Source organism: Ochotona curzoniae, unplaced genomic scaffold (assembly GCF_017591425.1).
Source record: "Ochotona curzoniae isolate NIBS_2020 unplaced genomic scaffold, NIBS_Ocur_1.0 contig_908, whole genome shotgun sequence".
NCBI lineage: Eukaryota > Metazoa > Chordata > Mammalia > Lagomorpha > Ochotonidae > Ochotona > Ochotona curzoniae.
The window spans coordinates 17572209-17593196 of NW_024466607.1; the positions used below are offsets into that span (position 1 = coordinate 17572209).

General features: G+C 45.7%; 4 protein-coding genes across 7 annotated transcripts in view; 1 reads left to right on the forward strand and 3 right to left on the reverse strand.

Moving 5' to 3' along the window:
* PBRM1 (polybromo 1) overlaps positions 1 to 5067 on the reverse strand; it is a 93657-nt gene extending 88590 nt beyond the window's left edge. The window contains exon 1 of the mRNA XM_040994603.1: positions 5057 to 5067. The gene's annotated coding sequence lies outside the window, so the exon portion shown is untranslated. The remainder of the gene's footprint in view (positions 1 to 5056) is intronic.
* On the reverse strand, positions 41 to 9616 carry GLT8D1 (glycosyltransferase 8 domain containing 1). The gene is made up of 10 exons (XM_040994612.1): positions 9553 to 9616; positions 6027 to 6080; positions 5841 to 5939; positions 4441 to 4654; positions 2285 to 2402; positions 1990 to 2074; positions 1786 to 1898; positions 823 to 989; positions 631 to 743; positions 41 to 506 (listed from the first exon to the last, which is right to left on the reverse strand). The coding sequence occupies exons 2-10, from the start codon at positions 6040 to 6042 to the stop codon at positions 316 to 318; spliced, it is 1116 nt and encodes a 371-aa protein (XP_040850546.1). The 5' UTR covers positions 6043 to 6080; positions 9553 to 9616; the 3' UTR covers positions 41 to 315.
* Positions 9617 to 10059: 443 nt separating this feature from the next.
* Positions 10060 to 11521, forward strand: SPCS1 (signal peptidase complex subunit 1). The gene is made up of 4 exons (XM_040994613.1): positions 10060 to 10278; positions 10566 to 10625; positions 10732 to 10818; positions 11141 to 11521. The coding sequence occupies exons 1-4, from the start codon at positions 10075 to 10077 to the stop codon at positions 11264 to 11266; spliced, it is 477 nt and encodes a 158-aa protein (XP_040850547.1). The 5' UTR covers positions 10060 to 10074; the 3' UTR covers positions 11267 to 11521.
* Positions 11522 to 14318: 2797 nt separating this feature from the next.
* The window catches only part of NEK4 (NIMA related kinase 4), a 30170-nt gene continuing 23500 nt past the window's right edge, over positions 14319 to 20988 (reverse strand). For all 4 annotated transcript variants that reach the window (XM_040994618.1, XM_040994616.1, XM_040994615.1 and 1 more), the window contains 3 exons: positions 19859 to 20064; positions 18956 to 19089; positions 14319 to 15210 (listed from right to left, as the gene is read on the reverse strand). In XM_040994618.1, the coding sequence (XP_040850552.1) occupies positions 15118 to 15210; positions 18956 to 19089; positions 19859 to 20064 (433 nt within the window). In that variant the 3' untranslated portion in view covers positions 14319 to 15117. The remainder of the gene's footprint in view (positions 15211 to 18955; positions 19090 to 19858; positions 20065 to 20988) is intronic.

Consider the following 20988-nt stretch of genomic DNA (forward strand, 5'->3'; position numbering starts at 1 on the left):
ACTCATCCGATATATGATGTGGTAGGTTTATCTGGAAACAAAAAAGTCACATTTAAACTGAAAAATAACTTTTATTTACACATAAGAAGCAAGCTCTGTCAGCCGCCTCAGTCGCAGTGCTGGTCACTCAGCAGTGGTAAGGCAGGAGCAGCGTATCCAAAGTCCGTCTGGAAGCTGACTGCCAGATTTGTTGCCTTCCCCAACTGCACTGTCTGAACAGCTGCTATACAGCTATGCAGAAGCCAGCAACTGTTAACTTCCCACACAAAATAGTCTTCTAGGGATTCTTGAGAAATGTTTCTAATTTTTAAATCTCTACTTTATGTTTGAGATCTCTGTATGTCTTCGGATGAGGTTGAACTTGCCTGTTGGATCGGGAACATACCATTTTTCCCAGATGTCGGTGTAGGAAGCAGTTCTTCCCCAGGGCTTAAAGTGTCCATTCCAGTGGAGTAACTTGGCAGCCTTTACAAACTGGGGTGAATATCGTTTTCCAGCACTGGAGCCTTATTAAGAAAAAGAACCAAACGGCTGTCAACAGTCACGCAAGATGATGCCACACCACAAATGAGCCTATCCCATCCCCAAGAATAGTTCTTTAGACACCAGTTCTCGGTTAGCCATGCTTACCTAGGTGGCGGACGTTCCACATGGGGTCAATGGTGGAGTGCTGCTGGTAAAACACGATGAGCAGAGGAGGTGTGGTAATGCTGCCAGCCAGCGTTCTGCTGTACAGCCCCTCTCTTGGAGGGACAAATAACACATCAGTCACGAGTACTATACAGTGGACACAGGAGTCTGCTAGGTCAGGAACCTACTTACTCTACATTGAGTCTCATCCACTTTTCCAACTGGCTCGTTATGTTTTGACGTTTCCATTCGGTCATATTTGCAACAAAAACTCCAGGATTGAATGAGCAGGTGCTGGCTTTCATGGACAGTTTACGAATTCTTTCCTTTTTATAATCAAGATAGCCAATGTAGTTGTACTGAAAACACAAAAGGGATGTGTATGTTTACTGCTTGAAATGGAATAGTTTTGCAGCTGGTGAAAGCCAGAGTGGACATCTGGACTGGTGGTTAAGGTGCTGGCTAGGATGTGCATTTCCAGTTTTTGGTTTCAGCTTTCTGTAATTGCACACCCTGCCTGCAAGGTAGCCAGTATTAAATCAAGCTGGGGCCCTGCCACCCATGTGAAAGACACGGAAGGAATTCCTGGCTTCCAGGTTTGCCCTGGCCCAACTCTAGCCATTAGAGCATTTGAGAAGCAAACCAACATAAAACTCTGCCTTTCAGGAAAATCACTTAAAAATTTGAGATTTTAATTTTTATTGGGAAAGCACAGCGGAGGAGAGATGGAGAGGAAGATCTTCCATCCACTGGTTCACTATCCAAGTGACCACAATGGCCAGAGCTGAACTGAGGCTTGGGCCGTCCTTGACTGCTTTCCCAGGCCACAAGCAGGGAGCTGGATGGGAAGCAGGGCTGCAGGGACATAAAATGGTGCCTATATGGGATCCTGGCACATGCAAGGTGAGGACTTAAGCCACTAGGCTACCATCCCAGGCCCCAGTTAAAATTTTTTAAAAATAAAGTTGGATTGTAAAACTATGGCTTCCAAGTTAAGATAGAAAACCTGCATTTTTAAATAAGAGACCAGATGTTAGAGAATTAGGTTGGCGAGTTCTAAATACCTACAGAAAAGTAGGCTTGAGTTTTGAATTGTGAGTTTGCCACTTCCCATCGAACCCTTGCAGCGTGCAGGGCATCTCCTAAGTGACCTACCTGGTTCCCTGCTCCACGGATGACAACTTTAGTAGAGACTGAATCACAGTCTTCTGAGAATGCAGCTGCATGCCCTGGCTTTAGGGGTGTGTTGTACAGGGCAAGAATATCACCTGAGATAAACAAGCACTGAGGATTAACATTTCCATTAGGAGATTAATGGACAGCAAACAGCATGCATGGTAATAGTACATTATTTGGTACCTTGCACGATCACATCATCATCCATATAAATGGCCTTCTTTGCACTGGGAACCAGAATTGGCAAGTAGAACCTTGCAAAAGTTAACTGGAAAAGGAAAGAAGCACTGGCATAGGAAATTGTAGTAGCTGTATTCATATCTACACAGAAACTGCTAGAATGTTCTCAGTATCCTTGAAGATAGCCAAAAGACTCAGTCTAGGCTTGTTCCCCTGGAAACTGCATTGTGCCCGGTTGTCTAGGAATTCCATTGATTCCCCAACACTCCAAGTACAAACAAGGATGTCTGGAACTCACAGGTTTCATGGATTCCCCCTGGTTAGGATCCTCCTTTACTTTCCCATCCAAGAGTGAAGTATCAAAGTTCACAATTTTGTACCTGATGTTTTTCAAGGAACCACTGTTGAGCCAGGACCTAATGAAGATGAAATACCAGATTTCAGTTCCGCATAATCATGCTTCCAAGCCACAGCCTTATCTTTGTCCCTTCCTAGCACAGGCATAAAGCAACGTAACAAGCGCCGTGGGTCAAGCAGGTGTCTCCCAGTTCTGCTCAATCATGGACCCTTCCTCAACAAGATGCTATGGCAATGCTCTTCTCACATGAAAACTTGCTATGGAACTGGGAACATCTCACCATCACGTGGGCCATTCAATTCACTCTCCAAATACACATGGGTGAAGAAAATCAGTCAAAACAGTAGGAAAAGCTTATCTGTTACCTACCAATTGTTCTAACTCACCCAGTCTGAGACACTGGTTTTAACAAAAGCCAGTATTTGCACAGACGTACTGCACATCTCTTCTAAACCTGCTTCAGATCAGCATTTTGTAGACACCTGATATATAATCAATGCAGTGTTCCTATTTTGGCTAAGTTCTGAGTTTTTGCATTGTGGGAAAATCATATTGACTTCTATAAATAAGAACCATGGAGAAAGTCCTAAGGACACAATGTTTTAAAGCTTTTACAACTGTAAGTCTGTCAGACAAGCTGTTTTTTCAAAGAATATGCGCTAAGTCTTCATTCATTTTCAAAACAAAGTATCCATCAGATGTTTAATTACAGTTGAATAAGGATCATTCACAGGTGACTGCTCCGTGAGGTGTATTTCTGCCCTATGCTGAGATGTGGCAGCTGGTTACCCAGCATCTGGATCAGGTGTGTTCACATCTACACATGACCTTGCTGCTGTTTCCAACACCCTTCCTGCTCCAGCCAGACTTGTCAGAGCATGTCCATGAGACAGGAAATTTGTGACTTATAAATTAACATCTTGCTTGCTTCAGTAAGAAAGTGTTATGACCAACCAACTGAGCATCAGATGAAATATGGTGCACAGTGACAGCTGACCTACCTCCTGGAATAAGCTCCCTTCAGCATATCCACTATTATGAAGGAGGGCCATGTTTATGATATAATCACCCTGGAAAGTGTAGCAGCTTATTTGTCTAAAATACACAGTTCAATTGTCTAAAATACACAGGTGCATAAGTACTTCAGGAATTCCTATGGTGAAGTGGAATTAAAAGATAATGTACCACTTTCCATCAACTGTTTTTGTTTTTAGTGCATTTTTTGCTTGTTTTGATTTTGGTTGGTGGGTTGTTTTGAGAGGCAGAAAATAAGCCTCCATCCACTAGTTCATTTGTCTGCAGTGACTCAGGCAGGTGGGAGGTCAGCCCAGGTCTCCACAGGGGCTGCAGGACTAAGTACTCCCATCACAGCTGCCTACCCAGGTCTGCACCAGCAGGAAGCTGGACTCCAATGAAGACTCCATCTGCAACACCGACATCCTATATTTGTGCTGGGATCATGTCCCAGCTACTCTACTTCCCATCCAGCTCTCTGCTGATGCTCTGGGAGAGCAGTGGAAGATGGCTCAGGTCCTTGGGCCCCTGCACCCCATAAGAGACCCAGAAGCTGCTACTGGCTGCTAACTTTGGATCGGCTCAGCTCCAGCCACTGTGACCATTTGTGGAGAGAACTAGTAGATGAAAAATCTCACTGGCTCTCCGTAAAATTGCCTCTCAAAATAACTGGGGAAAAAAAAGAGCCTGGAGTAATGGCCCAATAGTTAAATCCTCTCTTTGCAAGCGCTGGGATCCCATATGGGTGCTAGTTTGTGTCCCAGCTGCTCCACTTTCCATTGGCCTGGGAAAGCCATAAGAGGGAGCCCATAATGGTTCAAGGTCTTGGGATCCTGCATTCATGTTGGGGACCCAGAAGAGGCTCCTGGTTCCTGGCTCAGCTCTGTCTGAGGCAGCTGTTTAGGGCATGAACCAATGGATGCAAGAACTTTGTCTCTTCTTTCTGTAAATATGATCTGCCCTTTCCAATAAAAAAAAAAAAAGAAAGCTTTAGCAAAAGGAAAAAAATATAGTTCCTGGATCAGTAGCTGGCCTGCTCTACACCATCCACCCGAGGCAGGATGTGGGCAAAGAGAGCTCACCGCAGGTGGTCAGCTGTGTTATTGAGCGTAACAATGTAGAAAATCACATTGGAGCGGGTGTTGTGCCGAATGCTGTTTATGGCTGCGATGGCCCCTCCCAGCCTGTCTTCAGATGCTGCAATGACCACAGGGATCTCCTCTTGTCCCTCATCTCCCTCACTCCAGGGAGCATTTGGAGCAAAGTCTATAGGCTTAAGTCCCAGAATTCCTGAATCTGAAACGAACACACACAGAAGACACTGTAACAAACACAATCTCGTGAGTTATTTTTATCTATATATATATATGCTATTAGTTATTGGAGGGCTGACACTGCAGACTAAGCTGTGGCTGCCAATGCTGGCACCCTATATATCAGTCCCATTTTGAGACCCAGCTGCTCCACTTCTAATCCAACTTCCTGCTAATTTGCTTGAAAAGACAGCAAAAAGAAATGAATACTAAACTAAACACCTGGGTCTCTAAACCCCCCGGGTGGGAGGATGGAGCTCCTGAGCCCTGGCTGCAGTCTGGCCCAGGCCCAGCTATTATAGCCATCAGGGTTAACCAGTGTGTGAAAGATCCATCTCTTTCTGTCACTCTGCCTCTCAAATAAGTAAGTCTTACAGAAAAATACTTAAAAGGCAGAGAGACAAACCTTCCATCCACAGGTTCATTCTATAAATGGCCTACAGCAGCCAGAGCTGAATCTGGTCGAAGCCAGGAGCCAGGAATTCAATCTGGGTCTCCCATGTGGATACAAAGGCCCAAGCACTTGGGCCATCTTTCACTGCATTCTCTGGCACATTATCAGGGAGCCAGATAGAAAGCAAAGCAGTCAGGGCTGGAATGGACACACTCATCTGATACAAAATACAGGTGTTACAGCTTAATCCAGCAACAGAGCCCACCCCTGATGCCTCAAACATCCCTCAATGACAGCATACTTCAAACAACTAATTTAAAAGAAAATGTACCATGTAATTATGTGATGCGAAAAATGTTTTAAACAGCTGACAAGCTTTTATGATGTTGGTGTGCTACTACAGTCCCATTGACAGGGTTGCACAGTTACAGGAAATTTAACAGATGAAGGAAAATCAGCAGACTGGAGAGACAGCAGATAGCAGGACGCACACTGGTCTCGATCACCGGGAGCCCTGCCCTGCCGAAATGCAAGCAGATGGTGGCCCATAGAAGGTGCTAAAAGGAGACCAACCCTTAGCAACTGCGTGCTGGGGAGAAGAAAGGTAGGAGGCTCTGCAGGAGCACGGTGAGCACCCGCCCTGCCTCCTCCCGGGCTGCATAGCCGCCCAGAGGCTCAGCAGCGAGCCTTCTTTTCCTTCAACACACTCCTTTCAATCAGGACGTGGGAACTCCAGGTCTTCAACACACCAAGGGATCAGCAGGGGTTCCCCTACCTGTCACTTCATTCCTTAGCAAATTGTTCAGGCTGAGGAAGTTATGGTGCAAAACCAGCAAGAAGAGGATAACAGCCAGGACCAAGATGATTATATTTACTGAAACAGATGGGGAAAACAAATCTACATTACATCTCTTTGCCTCTGACCAGGTACCAAAGAGCAGGACTTGTAGAAATGGCATACCTTTGCGGACTGGCATCTTTTTCCTCTGTCTTGAGTAAACATTAGTTATTACCCCTACAAGACAAAACAAGCCCCCAAAGTGAGTGAGTGTGTGAGAACAGTCATCGAAAAGCGCAAGCAGGGAGACACCAGAGGAACAGGGGATACTGCGCGAGAACCTCGGCTTGTGTCAGCAGTTCTCAAGGCCCTAACTTTGGACTAGAAAATTTTATAATCATATTGAAATACTTCCAAATAACTCGAAGAAATATACAGCCTTGAACTTTATGTTACATGCCACCAGATGAAAGGCAGAAGGAAAAAGTACCAAAAGTCCTACCTGCCCTAAACCACTACAGAAATGCTTCCCAAGGAATTCCTGCTTCAGCTTCCTTGATCACACAGGGACCGTGACAAAGCCATCTGAGGCCTGAGCTTCATCCCCACTAACCTGAGTGTCCTCAGGATAAAGAACACTTGCAAACTCGCCTGACAAAACAACAAAACAGTTAACACAAACAAAAATGAATCTTAATAACAAAAATGCTATTCTCAAAGTGAAGATCAGCTAACAGAAAAAAAGCAGCACTCCATCCCAAGGCTTCATCTCTCCTGGTTAACTGCCCTTTTCTTACCACACTGACATCTTCACTTTTCAAAACAAATAGTTCACTGGAAACAAGAATGTGGAGCATTGGTTCGAGTGCCATCTGCTCTATTTTTTTTTTAATCACAAAGTCAGATATACAGAGAGGAGGAGAGGCAGAGAAGAAGATCTTCTGTCCGATGATCCACCCCCCAAGTGACTGCAACGGCTGGAGCTGTGTCAATCCGAAGCCAGGAGCCCGGAACTTCTTCCAGGTCTCCCACGCGGGTGCAGGGTCCCAAGGCTTTGGGCTGTCCTCAACTGCTTTCCCAAGTCACAGACAGGGAGCTGGATGGGAAGTACAGAGCTGCCGGGATGAGAACCGGTGCCCATATGGGATCCCGGTGCGTTCAAGCCGAGGACTTTAGCCGCTAGGCCATGGCCCAGCTGCTCTGCTTCTAATCCATCTTCCTGCTTGAGGCCTGGGAAATCAGTGAAGGATGGCCAAAGTAATTGGGTCTCCTGCACCTTCTTGGGAGACCTGGAGGAAGCTCCTGACTCTTGGCTCTGGCTCGGCCCAGACCTGGCTGTTTTGGCCACGTTTGGAGTAAACCAGTGCATGGAAGAGGGTCCTCCCTCTCTGGATCTTTCCCCCTCCCTCCTTCCTTCTTTCAAACAAAATAAATAAAAAAATAAAGTGGTATATGATTGGAGTAGCACATGCATTTGTGTTATGCAAGCCAGACAGACACTCTGAGCCAGTATGTGATATGTTGAAGTAAATCTGCATTGGCAGAAACCACCTGTCCCTAAGTCATGGTGACACTCATTGTTTTTTCTTTAAGATTTTTTTTTTAATTGGAAAGTCAGATATACAGAGAGGAGGAGAGACAGAGAGAAGATTTCCGTCTGATGATTCACTCCCCAAGTGGGTGCAACGGCCAGTGCTGCGCTGATCCAAAGCCAGGAGCCAGAAGCTTCTTTCAGTTCTCCCACATGGGTGCAGGAACCCCAGGCTTTAGGATGTCCTTGACTGCTCTCCCAGGCCTCAAGCGGGGAGCTGGATGGGAAGTGGGGCTGCAGGGGTTAGAACTGGGATCCCGGCATGTTCAAGGCCAGAATTTTAGCCATTAGGCCGCCATGCCAGGCCCTGTGACAGCCACTGTAAAAGGCCATGTCTTATATTTCCTTCCCTGGTTCTACTCCTGGCAAGGCAGCTTCCCTGACTGTTTCCAGGGACTCTCCAAACAAAACTCCCACAGGGACCCTGAGATGGAACAGTAGCTATGCTTCTCTAGGATTACAAAGTTGCATACAAGTTAATTAGCAATTTTCAGTATCCAATGAAAATTCATCTTTTGTTTAGTGATTATGAAATGTTCATTCCCCCATTACTCTATTACTGTCAACAAAGGCACACACGCACGTGCGTGCACACACACTCACCCAGAACATAAAAGAAATCTTAGGGGAAAAGAACAGTTTTATGCCCCTACCACCTCGGTCAAACCACTAACGGACAAGTTTCTCTGCTCCCCGGCTCTCGGCACTCTGAAAGCCTAAGAAGGCAGTGTGGTGTGTAGCTCCACTTCCTTATCTCCTATACTCTAGATCCTCCTCCAACCACTCTTCCCAACCTCCCTCCCCTTCAAACTGCTGTGCAAGTCACCAAGGCTCGAGGCCATCTTTAAGCTCTCCCTGCCCCATCCCCTCGGACAGCCTCAGCTCAACCTCCTTTCTCAATCATGAAACTATCTCATCTCTCTTCTCCCTGCACCTAACCTAAGCTCCACGAAAACAGGGACCACAGGGAAAATGCTTCCTGACATATCCCTGATAGCTCACCCCATCAAAATAAACAAACAAACAAACAAACAAAAACACACGTGGCATCTGGCAAGGGAATGCAATCTTTGAAAATAATTACCAAAACAAATTCCAACTTAAAGAAGAGCAAAGATTCCAACGGTATTCTCTCCCACTGAATTTAACTAGCAATTTCTTTCTCCCTGAGTTTTATCTTTCAAATGCCATCATGTCCTACCGCTGAACTATGAAGTGCACTGGATGAGAGCCCACACAAGGGAATGCAAGTATTTACACACACAACTAACACCCATCCAAACACACCGGAGGAAGTACCCAGGATGCTAGGCACCCAGGATAAACTCCCTTCCCACCCCCGTTCCTGCTCCCAGCTGGCACTGCACCTTCTGAGGTCATTCACTTGTCTGCACTTTGCACTTCAGTGCCTGCCAGGATGACTTTGGGGATACAGCCCTCACCCTAGCTGCCTCCTGGGCTTTCCGGGAGCCTCCCTCCAAACTTTCCCCTGGGCTGAAGCAGCAACTGCCTCCCTAACCAGCTCCTATGCCTCTAGGCCTCGATTCCACCTGTCCTCTGCTTGCGTGCTGGGCTGCCTGTCTGCCTCGGGGCTCCCAGCACAAACAAGGTATCTGAAGGTGAGCGGCAGCCACATCCCCGCCCACAGAGAACCAAGATCCCACGGTCTGCTGATAATGCAGCATACACATCACAGAGGCCAGGGCCCTCTAGAACGATTTCTGTCTCAAACGTAGGCAGGAGAGGGTCAGATCTTCTGAACTGTCCACCAGCCCTGACTGAGATATGAGGGACCGCTTGCCTGCTCTCTAGTGGGAAGGCCCACAGTTGCTGGTAAAGCCAGCGTGTCCTCAGCTCCCCCCAGGATGCTTTCCCTTGGTGAGAGGACCGGGGTCTCTGATTCAGGGAGATTCCTTTTTCTCCAAAGGACGTGGTCGCGGGTGGGAGGCGGGGGGAGTGGTGGATCCCCAACACTAACTATCAACAGGGCTGCCTAAGGCTTAGCAAATGACCGAGAGGTGGCGCGACGCCCCGAGGCGTCCGCCAGACCCACAGACTGCACGGGTTAGGGATGCTAGGCGTCGTTTCCCGTCAGCATCTCGTGGCAACCCGTCTTACCTGCAGCGGGTGGAAGAGGAGGAGGAGGAGGAGGAGGCGGCGGCGCCGCCCAGGCCGCCCGCGCTCCGGCCCGCCCCGCCAGCTCAGCGCCCGAGCCGCAGGCCCCGCCGCCGGGCCCGCTGCCAGGCCGCCCGCGTCCTCCGCCCTCCGGACCGAGCCCACCCTCCCGGGCGTTCCGCCACTGCCGCGGAATCTCACAAGGCCCGGCTCAGCACCCCCGACTTTCCCAGCGCGAATGCGTCAGGCGGGGCAGGCGCCGCGGGGCAGCCCCGCCGCCGCCGGGGTCCTCGCTGAGGAAGGGCCGTCGCCATGGAGACGCGGCTCGCGCCGGCAGCCGTTAAGCTCCCGTGGAGGTGCGGTGGACTTGAGTGCGTGTGACCGAGGCCGGGACTCTCGGCACCCCCAGCAGCCCTGACGGCGAAGCCTCCGCGGGCTCGCGATGGCTTGACCCGCTCGCCGCCCCAGGCCTGCCGGCCGCTGCGCCGCAACACAGCCAACTTGGAGAGCACACGTCGCCGAGCGATGGCGCGGGGCGGGGCCACGGGCAGCCAGGGCCTGGCGGAGACATCCGCTTCCGGGGCCGCGGCCATCGCTCTGCCCGGCTCGGAAAGCTCCCCGGAGTGTTTGCGGTGTCCTCCGGTGCTTCAGTGTTGCCTTCCCGCGCCCTGCTGCTCGCCCTCCGGAGTAGCCATGCTGGAACAACTGAGCTCGTTTCCCACACAGATGGTGAGAGCGTGGCCTCCTGTCCGAGCTCCGACTCGGGGGCTGCGTGGCTGCTGGCCCCGGTGGCTACCGTTCACCCTGTACCCCCCGACCTGAGCCTCCCGGGTTCCCCGTTTCCCCGCACGAGCTCCGCTTAGGATGCTTCGATTCTGCCCCTCCCCACCCCAGAATTTGATTCCTGGCCAGGCCTTCTGGGGGAACCCCTGATAGTGGGGCTGCCTTGCATCCAAGCTGTGGGGTGAGAGCCGCAATAGGGACCAACTCCGTGTTTGCTGTCCTCCATCCTCTAGGATTACAAGGGCCAGAAGCTGGCTGAACAGCTGTTTCAGGGAATTATTCTTTTTTCTGCAGTGAGTACTGATTTTGTATTATATTTTGACCCTGAGTTTGTGTGTATTTATTAAGTCTTCCCCGTCTCCCCCGCCTTAACTGTGTTTTCATGTGCTTTGGCTCTAGATAGTTGGATTTATCTACGGGTACGTGGCTGAACAGTTCGGGTGGACTGTGTACATAGTTATGGCTGGATTTGCCTTTTCATGTTTGGTAAGAAATGTGTGGTTTTCTGAGTTGGGGCGGTTTGGTTGGAGGTAGCAGTGCTAGGAGCCAGTCATGGGCGGCTTCTCAGAAAAGTAGATACCAAGAGTGTCAGATGGCATGAACCGCAGAAAGGGGCCACGGCTAGCAGGGATTCCTCCGGGTGCTCATGTATTGCCTGGGAAGTAACTCAGAGCTTTTGCGGGAGTGGAAAACATTTGTATGAACATATCTATAAAGCATTTTTTAGCACAGAACCAGGTTCTATACCTACTGGTCTTCCTGGCTAGCACCGATGGCATCGTGATCCGTTTTCTCTCTTCTGGCCCAGCTGACACTCCCCCCATGGCCAATCTACCGCCGACATCCCCTCAAATGGTTACCTGTTCAAGACTCGTGCACAGAAGACAAGAAACCAGGAGACAGGAAAATTAAGAGGCATGCTAAAAACAACTGACTGGGGTTTCTCTGATTCGGCACCTGCTTCTGTTCCCCGAGATGAGCTACACTGCTTTCATAACCAAAATCACCTATGCTCTTACAGCACCGCGGCCAGACCTCATTCTGTTTACATTTCATTTTAATCCACTTGAGGTTTCATTTATAAATATTTTAAACCCTCTTCATAATCTTGCTGTGAAATGGAAAACAGAAAATGCAAGTATGGAAAGTTTCAGGTGTACATAAATAATAAATGCCTCATGATAGTCCAGTTTGTCAGTTTTATAATTCATTATTAAATCATTAAGTCCCTTGAATGTTTCCAATTAAAACTCATAATGCAGGTCTGTGTCTCGCAGGCCTGCTGTTGACTGTGCTGCAAGCAGGACTCAGTGAAAGCAAAGTTAGAAGCATGGTAAGGCCTCGCCACTGCCTGCCACACCAGCATCCCATATGAATGCTGGTTCAAGTCCCGACTGCTCCATTTCAGACCCAGCTCCCTGCTAATGCTCCTCAGAAAACTAGAAGACGGCCCAACTTCCTGGGCCCCTACTCCCCACGCGGGAGACCTGCAGGAAGCTCCTGGCTTCAGCAAGCCCCAGCCACAGTCATTAGAGCCATCTGTGGAGTGAAGATCGATTTGGATGTTTGATATATGACTCTCCTCCTCAAACTCTACCTTTCAAATCTTTAAAAAAGCAAAAATCATGGTTCTATAGCTACAAGTTCCTAAAATATTCTTAATAGCACCTATAAAAAATTTACTGCTGTGGATTTGTGGTAAAGTAACATTTTAGCTGAAATATGGGTTTTGAAAAGGTAAGAAAGAACAATCATATCAAATTATAAGAAATGTTAAAAGTTAGAAGCTCTACAGAGGGTTACAAACTGGCTTACCTCTTGTTCTGAAAACAACATCCAGAGGCTGAAAACACCAGCATGGCTGCTTTAAGCTGTAAGAATGAAAAAGGTGTTTGATGGCCAGAAGCATCAGATGGTACAAAGAGCACAGCCAGGATGTCACTGTTCTGATGTGCTGAACAAGAGAACTCTATACAGCTGCCCGTAAGTGCACAGGAGCTGAGCAGAGGTGTGGGTGGCGTGCCACAGTAGGCTGTTACCCTGTGATGCCAGTGTCCCATGTGAGCAGCAGTTGGAGTCCTGGCTGCTCCATTTCCAAACCAGCTTCCTGCTCATATTCCCCAGGAAAAGGCATTTTGCCTTTCAAATAAAATCTTTAGAAAAATAAACTATTAGAACTACTTCTGCTCAGCACTCTTCCTCTCAGAACCTGGCAGATGAAATCCACAAGCAACAGACAGAAAGGTTTTGCATCTGTTCCCTGAGTCTGGAACATCACCCTCACCCCCAGGACTTGCTCCCTCCATCAGGTCTACCCAGATAGACTACGAAGTGGTGCTCCCTGGGACCCTTTCAGAAGGCGGCATGCCGCACCATTCTGCATCTGCTTCACCTGTGTTTATCATGGCAGTTAGTACATCTAACGGTGTTCGGTCAGTTCTCATCAGAGCCTCAGCTCCCTGAAAAGAGGAACCTTGTGTTTGCTCCCTGTTGCTGACCTCATGCCTAGCGGAGACCTTGACATGTTATAGCTGCTCAACTCTTACTTAATGAACAATACAGAATTAGGCCACCCAACATGGTGCTGTAGTCCAATGTGTACAAGGAAGTTCTTCAGTCAGACTACGATTCAAGGGCTAGTCATCTGACTTAACGGCTACCATACTGAAGAGTGCAAATGGCATTTCTGTCTTAAAATGCTGCTAATTGGGTCTTACAAAGGAACTTTGAATAATGTTAAACAGAAGTGATTTTTATACCAGTTTTATTTAATGCTCACAGTGCCATTATAATTGTGAATAAGCAACAGGGAAGAGAATCCCCAAAGAGAGGCTGCACAGGTCATACACACCAACGGCCCACAGCGCAGCTGAAGCAAGGTGCTTCCTGAGCCTGTGAAGAGTCCGAAGCATTTCTGAAGATACCAGAATTTTTGGAAAACAGTCAAAGACAGACTGAAATATGACCAAAGGTGGATTTATAAGAAAATATGTTATGAAGTAGTTTTAAATTAGTGAGATTTTAAAAGAATTAAGCATTCAAGGAAGAACCACAAAATAACCAAAGACTTGGCTAGAAACTTATGTATTTTTATTTTGCTTACACATTAAGACTAAGAAAGCATGGGGAGTTTTTTTGTGTGTGTGAAAATACCATGTACTACTTCATAACAATTCATTAGAGGTAAAGGACCTAGCACAATAGATCAATTGGCTAGTCCTCCACTTACCAGTGCCAGCATCCTTTATAGGTACCAGTTCATATCCTGGCTGCTTCACTTCCCATCCAGCTCGTGGCTTATGGCCTGGGAAAGCAGTCGAGGATGGCCCAAAGCCTTGGGACCCTGCACCCACGTGGGAGACCCAGAAGAAGCTCCTGGCTCCTGGTTTTGGATCAGCTCAGTTCTGGCCATTGCAGCCATATGGGGAGTGAACCAGTAGATGGAAGATCTTTTCCTGTCTTTTCTTTCCTCTGTAAATCTGCCTTTCCAACAAAAAACAAAAGCAAAAAACCAAGGCCAAGGGCTGGGGCTATTAGTACTAGAAGGGCAGGCAGGACACATTGTTTACTTAACCACTCTATCCCCAGTTCCTGGCTTATAACTTAACACACAGGAACAACTAAGCTTTAAAGAAACTGAAAGGAAGGCCCAGCGTGGTAGCTGAGTGGCTAGGGCCCTTGCCTTGCATGCACTAGGATCCCAGATGGGCGTCAGTTCATGTCCTGAAGGCTTGACTTCCCATCCAGCTCCCTGCTTGTGGCCTGGGAAAGCAGTTGGGGACTGTCCAAAGTCTTGGGACCCTGTACCTGCATGGGGACCCAGAAGAAGCTCCTGGCTCCTGGCTGCAGATTGGCCAGCTCCAGCGTTTGTGGTTACTTGGGGAGTGAACAGGCAGATGGAAGATCTTTCCCTGTCTCTCCTCTGCAAATCTGACTTTACAATACAAGTAAATCTTATAAAAATTTATTAGGATTTCTGTTTTATTTTGTAAAAAAATTTATTTCACAGAGGAATATTCCCTCATTAAACAAATATATGCTGTAAATCATACATTTAAAACACAAAGTTATGAGGACAACAAACTTCAGGAAGACAATGTTAAATATGTTCAATGAAATTAAAAAGATGTGGGCTTGACTTATAAATAGCTTAACTGGGAAAGCAGTTCACTTTTAAGAAGTATAGTCACTGGAGGAAAACTCTGGTAAAACAGATATGCAGACACATTGATTTACAAAGCCAAATACTTGTAAACCCTAAATAAGGTTAATATTAAGTGAAAATAAAATATATAAAGTCCATTAGTATGTAAAAAAAGGAAGTCAGTTGCTCAAGAACTACAAAGACCTGCATGTTCTTTAAACTTAGTCCTAGAATAGTGAACTTGCTATGCTAGTCGCTAAGGGCTATGTTAGCAAATGTTTTTGCTGAACAAACATGTCATTGGTTTCTCTTACTGCCTTGACCTCTTAGTACAATACAAAACTTACAATCCAGTATTCTATGGCCTCATTTTTAACTATTACCTTAAAAAATAAAGTTCTAAATATAAAGTTGGTGATTTAAGGCTCAGTAAGTATAGCCACATACAACATTTTCATCATAAAGACAATATCAAAACCAAAATGTTTTTCTTTATGAGCTTGCTCAATGTTACTTTGTTCTGTCCAATATATTTTCAGTAAGAAAAGGATAATGGATGGATTCCAAACAATTGTGTTTCACTTTTAAGCTAAAAACCCTGGAAAATGGGCCTTTAGTTCTGGCAGCAGATAAAAACATTCTCAAAAATTCACATTTTCCTCAAAAAATTTTAACTGGCGAGCTTTCATACCGTATGCAATATACTTTTCACCCATGTGCTCTCGCAGCCGTACCTATTTGGGAGACAGAAAATCAGTATGTTTTAGAAAATATATGTCTGTAATCTTAAGGGCTTTTCTAAACATGGAAGCCACAGGGCACAATACTGTTACAGTTAAGGAAAAAAAAAAAAACAGGCTCGATTTTAAAATCTTAAGAAATTAAAGAGAAACTAAGAAAAGTATGTGTAATGTTCACACCAAAAGATTAATAGCATTAATATATGGTTAGTAATAAAACAGAATTGATAAAATTCAGCAATTTGTGTGTAAGTGCAAGTCCCATACGCTTTACAAAATAGTCATTCAAATGACCAGTTAACAGAATTCAATCTACTGCGTCACTCAATGTATCTCTGTTCAAAGAAATGCTTGACATTAAATGACAGCATGTTTAGTAGATACCATCCATCCACCTCCTGATATATGAGGACACATCGTGGTATTCCTGCCAAAACTGCAATAACCTAAGTCTAAGGGCAAAACATTAGAAGTGTGTTAAACCAAAGGGGCTTTAATAACACACATGGCCTTTACATTTAAAAAAATGTCAACACCATGAAAATCCCAAAGGCCTGTTAAAACAGCTGTCTAAACACAAAATATAAGCCTAATCGTCCCATATCCAGTATAAGGATTTCTGCAGGATTTCTGCAGGGTCCTTAGTGAAGCTGGTAAAAATTATGTTTAAAACCATTTGATGTCCCTGAAAATGGCCCAAAGGACTTACATCGTATGAAAAACCATTTCCTCAAGAAAATTTATACCAAGGGGCCAGAGCTGGAGCATGGCAGACAGAGCAACTCTTGTGAGGTCAGCACTGCAAGTGAGTGACCATTTGTGCCCTGGCTGCTCCACTTCTGAGCCAGCTCCCCGCTAACCCACTGGAAAAGCAGAGGATGGCTCACATGTTTGTGTTACTGCCACACACATGGGAGAATGGATGAAGTTCCTGGCCTCTGGTTTCGACCTGGCCCAGCCTAGCCATTGAAGCCATCTAGGGAGTGAACTAGCAGATAAAGATCTCTCTCTCTGTCCTTTCTGCAATATCACATAGTCAAGTTTCTAAATGGAATGGAGTAATCAGACCTGTGTCACTGTCCCCACCCATAGACCAAGTCACATTTGGACTTGGCCTAGGAGAAGAAGCAGGCCTTTAAACAGGATGCAAAACTTGGTTCACAGTATGAAGTTCAGATCTAGAATTTTAACAGTAGAAGCAGAAATGGAAAGCAGCTAAGAATTAGTAGATTCACTGGAAATACAAGTGAAATTATAAAATGAACTTGTTTGTGGGAGAAAATGGGAGACATTAACTAGGAAGAGTCTTCCTGCAGCCAAAAACTATGAAACACTAATCTTGGGAACAATGCCATCCAGAGAGTCCAAGTTGGATCAGATTAGTCTGTGGAACAATATATTCACCAGCATTGCTGAGAAACAATAAAGCAACCCATTGGAAACCAGAGGATCTTAACAGCTAAATTAAGTCTGGCAAAGAGAGAGCCCTGCCAAGCCCACAATAATTTCAAGGTTATAATTATAACTTCACTTACCAATAACTAAAATAAAGATCTTTGGTAAATACATGGAAAATTATAAAACATACAACAATTCAATGAAGCTTTGTAATTCTACTTTGTTTTCTACATGATTTAAGACTAGTACATTAAAAAAATTATTAGTCTAAGGCTCAGCGTGGTAGCCTGGCGGCTAAAGTCCTTGCCTTGCACGTTTCAGGATCCCATATGGGCTCTGGTTCTAATCCTGGCAGCCCCACATCCCATCCAGCTCCCTGCTTGTGGCCTGGGAAGACAGTCGAAGACAGCTCAAAGTCTTGGGACCCTGCACCCATGTGGGAAACCTAGAGGAGGCTCTGGGCTCCTGGCTTCGAATGGGCTCAGCTCCAGCCGTTGCAGCCACTTGGGGAGTAGATTAGCGGAGAGAAGATCTTCCTATCTGTCTCTCTTCCTTTCTGTATATCTGACTTTCCAATAAAAATAAAATCTTTTTTAAAAGATTATTAGTCTAAAAGTCAGTATTACTGTGATTATAGCTGATAATTCCATGTTTTGTATCCTATGTAATTTAGGAGAACAGTGCATTGAAGAAACTAATAATTGGGGCCGGCCTGTGGTACAGTGGGTTAAACGCTTACAATATTGACGTCCCATATTTCAGTGCTGGTTTTAAGCCCCTGCTGATCCACTTTTAATCCAGCTCCCTGCTAATGCACATGGGAAAGCAGCAGATGGCAACCCAAGTACTTGGGTCCCTGACACCCTCGGGGGAGATCTGGGCAGAGTTCCTGGCTCCTGGTTGCAGCCTGCCCAGCTATGGCTATTGTGGCCATTTGGGAAGTGAACCACCAGATGCAAGATCTCTGTCACTCTACCTTTCAAAGAATTAAATCTTTAAACAACATATTTAATATACACAAAATGAAAAAATGAAATGAGAAGTGAATTAAGATATTTCACCATAGGGCCAACATTAATTCTAGCATCCCATATTTGAGTCTCTGGGAAAGCAACAAGTACTCGGGACCCTGCCACCCAAACAGAAACCCAGATGGAGTTCTGACCCCTAGCTTTGGCTTGGCTCAGGCCCAGCCCCAGCCATTATGGCCACTTAGGGAATGAACTAGCAGAGATCTTTCTCGCTTTCTCTCTCTTTCTCTGTAACTGTCTTTGAAATAAATGAATGAATCCAAGAAGTTATGGCCTGGCGTGATTGGCTAAACCTTCAATTCCAAGTACTGGGATCCCATGTGGGCAACGGTTGATGTTCCAGCTGCTCCACTTTCCATCTAGCTCCCTGCTTGTGGCCCAGAAAGGCAATGGAGAATGGCCCAAGTCTTGAGATCCTGTACCCACATAGGAAGCCTGGAGGAAGCTCCTGGCTCCCAGCTTTGAATCAGCTCAGCCCCGGTGTTGTGGCTACTTGGGGAATGAATCAGTGGATGGAAGATGTTCCTGTTTTGTCTCTTCTCCTTTCTGTATATCTGACTTTCCAATAAAAACAAAATAAATCTTTAAAACAAGCAAACACAAATGAATATGTTATATACTGCTGGCAGGGATGAAAAAATGCTGTGGTCACTTTGGAAAATAGTTCAGAAATCCCTAAAATGTTTAACTATAAAGTTACCATATAACCCAGCAACTGCAAGTCCTAGGTATTCACTTGAGAGAACTGAAGCCACATAGAAACTTGCTGACAAGTGTTCACTGCAGCATTGTTCACAACAGCCAGAAAGTAGAAGCCACCACCTGCTCATTAGCTGATGAATACACAAAAACCCCTCAATGGGATTTTGCCATCTAAAGGAATGCTACAACACAAATGGATCTTAAGAACATTATACTAACAGAAAGAGGCAATACTCGAAAGGCCTTTTATCTAATTTTAGTATATGTGCTGCCAAAGCACGCACAAGGCCTTTTATCTAAATCATGTGTTCCCATTTATACGAACTGTCCAGAATGGGCAAATCTACAAGGGCAGAAATATTAAAGGTTGCTCATAGGTAAGGGAGGGAGGGAATAATTGGGAATGACTGTTACTGGGGTACACTGGGCTTCATCTGGACATAGGAGAATGTTCTTATGTTGATTACAGCGATGCTTACATAACTCTGTGAACAAATTTTTAAAAAATCACTGAAATTTATATGTTAAAGGGGCAAACTGCATTTTCAAAGTTTGTTGAAAAGATTCTATAACACAACTATCGACTACACAGTCACAAGGGCGCTCACCTCTCTCTGCAAGTCATCCTCTTCTTCCAACAGGTCATATACCTGCTCTAAAAGCTGAACTCCCAGGCCCTGGATGACATCAGCTCTCAAGACTTCAACTATTCTCCTGATCTTTTCAGAACCCGGCATGACAGCTAGGAAGCAAGATCAAAAACAGGACAAAGTAAATCCTTTCCCTTCCAAGGCAAAAAAGCTTAAAAAAAAAAAAAAAACAACAACTCTGCTAAGATTCTTTTCACTTTAACAAGAGTTTGATTTAATGATTTCTTGTTTATTTTTAACAACTAAAAAATTTACTTATGGGCCCGGCGCGGTGGCGCAAGTGGTTAAAGGTCCTCGCCTTGCACGCCCGGGATCCCATATGGGCGCCAGTTCTAATCCCGGCAGCCCCGCTTCCCATCCAGCTCCCTGCCTGTGGCCTGGGAAAGCAGTCGAGGACGGCCCAAAGCTTTGGGACCCTGCACCCGCGTGGGAGACCCGGAAGAGGCTCCTGGCTTCGGATCAGCATAGTATCGGCCCGTTGCGCTCACTTGGGGAGTGAATCATTGGACAGAAGACCTTCCTCTCTGTCTCTCCTCTCTGTATATCCGCCTTTCCAATGAAAAAATAATAAAAATAAATCTTTAAAAAAATTTACTTATACACTTAAGCTCATCTCCTTAGCCTAAAAGCTATCTTAATAGCTTTGGAAACAACTGTCTAGCTTGTAGAAAATCCACACGAACAATCCTAAATATTTATTTTGAAAAATCAATTTTCTTTATACTTTTCATGATTACATTTGCTATTTTACCTTTTACGGAGTTATCAAAATGAAACCAAAGGGGAAGAAAAAAAATTTTGGTGTAACATATTTCTCTGAGAAACACCTTCTCCAGTTTCCAGAAAGGATAAACTGATCACCTGGAGGCAGCTCTTTAAAATGGAGCTGCCCTGCCTCTTCCGGAACTTTTCCATGCAGTATCAGTGTGTCCCGATACTTGCGGTGAAGTCTGAATTCTGACACTGGATTTGGTACTGTCAGATCTTCACAGCTGTCCTTAGAATCCAACTTCAGAGTCTGCGTCATCAGTTGTACCAAGTCACTCATTTCATTGGTATGACCTTTCCTGGAAAAGGAAAAAAAAAAAAAGCAAAACGAGCTTTGGGGACTTTTACTTCCAAATGCTGACATAAACATCCTGCAAGAAACAGATATAAACTCTGGGTAAAAATGTACAAATCAGCTCTGCAGAGGCAATGGAAAATAAAATCTGTGGGCAATTCTAAAGGAAGTCAGCAGACTTTAATCGAGGAGCAGGCCACAAGCAGCTCAAAGTACAAGTCTTTCTGGCCTGCAGAATCCAAGGACATAATTCAGGACAACCAATGTCACTACAAAGTGAAGAGGAATCTTGGAAAACAAAGGGCCCAAAAGACTCAGATTCTGTGTACAATGAAAGATTTACTTTATTTATTTGAAAGAGGGTGATAAAGAGATGTTCCATCTGCTAGCTTACCACTCAACTGATTGCAACATCTGAAGCTGGGTCAAGCAGAAGCCAGGGGCCTGGAACTCCATCCTAGCCTTCCACGTGGGTAACCTAAGCCCAAATACTCAGGCCATCTTCCACGGCTTTCCCAGGCACATTAGCCAGGAACTGGATCAGAATGTAGCAGCCAGGTACACCACAACACTAGCCCTAAGTGTACAAACTGAACTACACTCAAGCATAATGCTCAAGAATATCAGTTCCAAATCAGGTAAGACGCGCAGTGCCTGGCATTCAGGGCAGGTATTTTGGCAAAGTAGTTAGAATACAGCATGGGCCACTGCCATCCAATCTCAGAGTACTTGAACCTGGGTTCAAGTCCTAGCTCTGCTTTCAATTCCAGCTTCCTGCTGATATGCACTTCAGGAAGGAGTAGGCAATGGCTCAAATAGTTAATTCCCTGCCACCTACATGGGAGAACCTGGATTGAGTCTCACCCAGCTCCATCTTGGTCTTGTTCCAACTGTTGTGGACATCCAGGGCCTGAAACAGCAGATGAGG

Bases quoted from the DNA above. Each gene is read 5' to 3' on its own strand.
- GLT8D1 (XM_040994612.1), bottom strand. The intron at 2,403-4,440 runs GTGAGCTCTCTT...CATCTTCATTAG, and splicing joins AACACAGCTGACCACCTGCG to GTCCTGGCTCAACAGTGGTT. The intron at 2,075-2,284 runs GTGAGTTCCAGA...TTCCTTTTCCAG, and splicing joins AGGGGGAATCCATGAAACCT to TTAACTTTTGCAAGGTTCTA.
- SPCS1 (XM_040994613.1), top strand. From the start codon at position 10,075: ATGGCGCGGGGCGGGGCCACGGGCAGCCAGGGCCTGGCGGAGACATCC. The intron at 10,279-10,565 runs GTGAGAGCGTGG...TCCATCCTCTAG, and splicing joins GCTCGTTTCCCACACAGATG to GATTACAAGGGCCAGAAGCT. The intron at 10,626-10,731 runs GTGAGTACTGAT...CTTTGGCTCTAG, and splicing joins GAATTATTCTTTTTTCTGCA to ATAGTTGGATTTATCTACGG.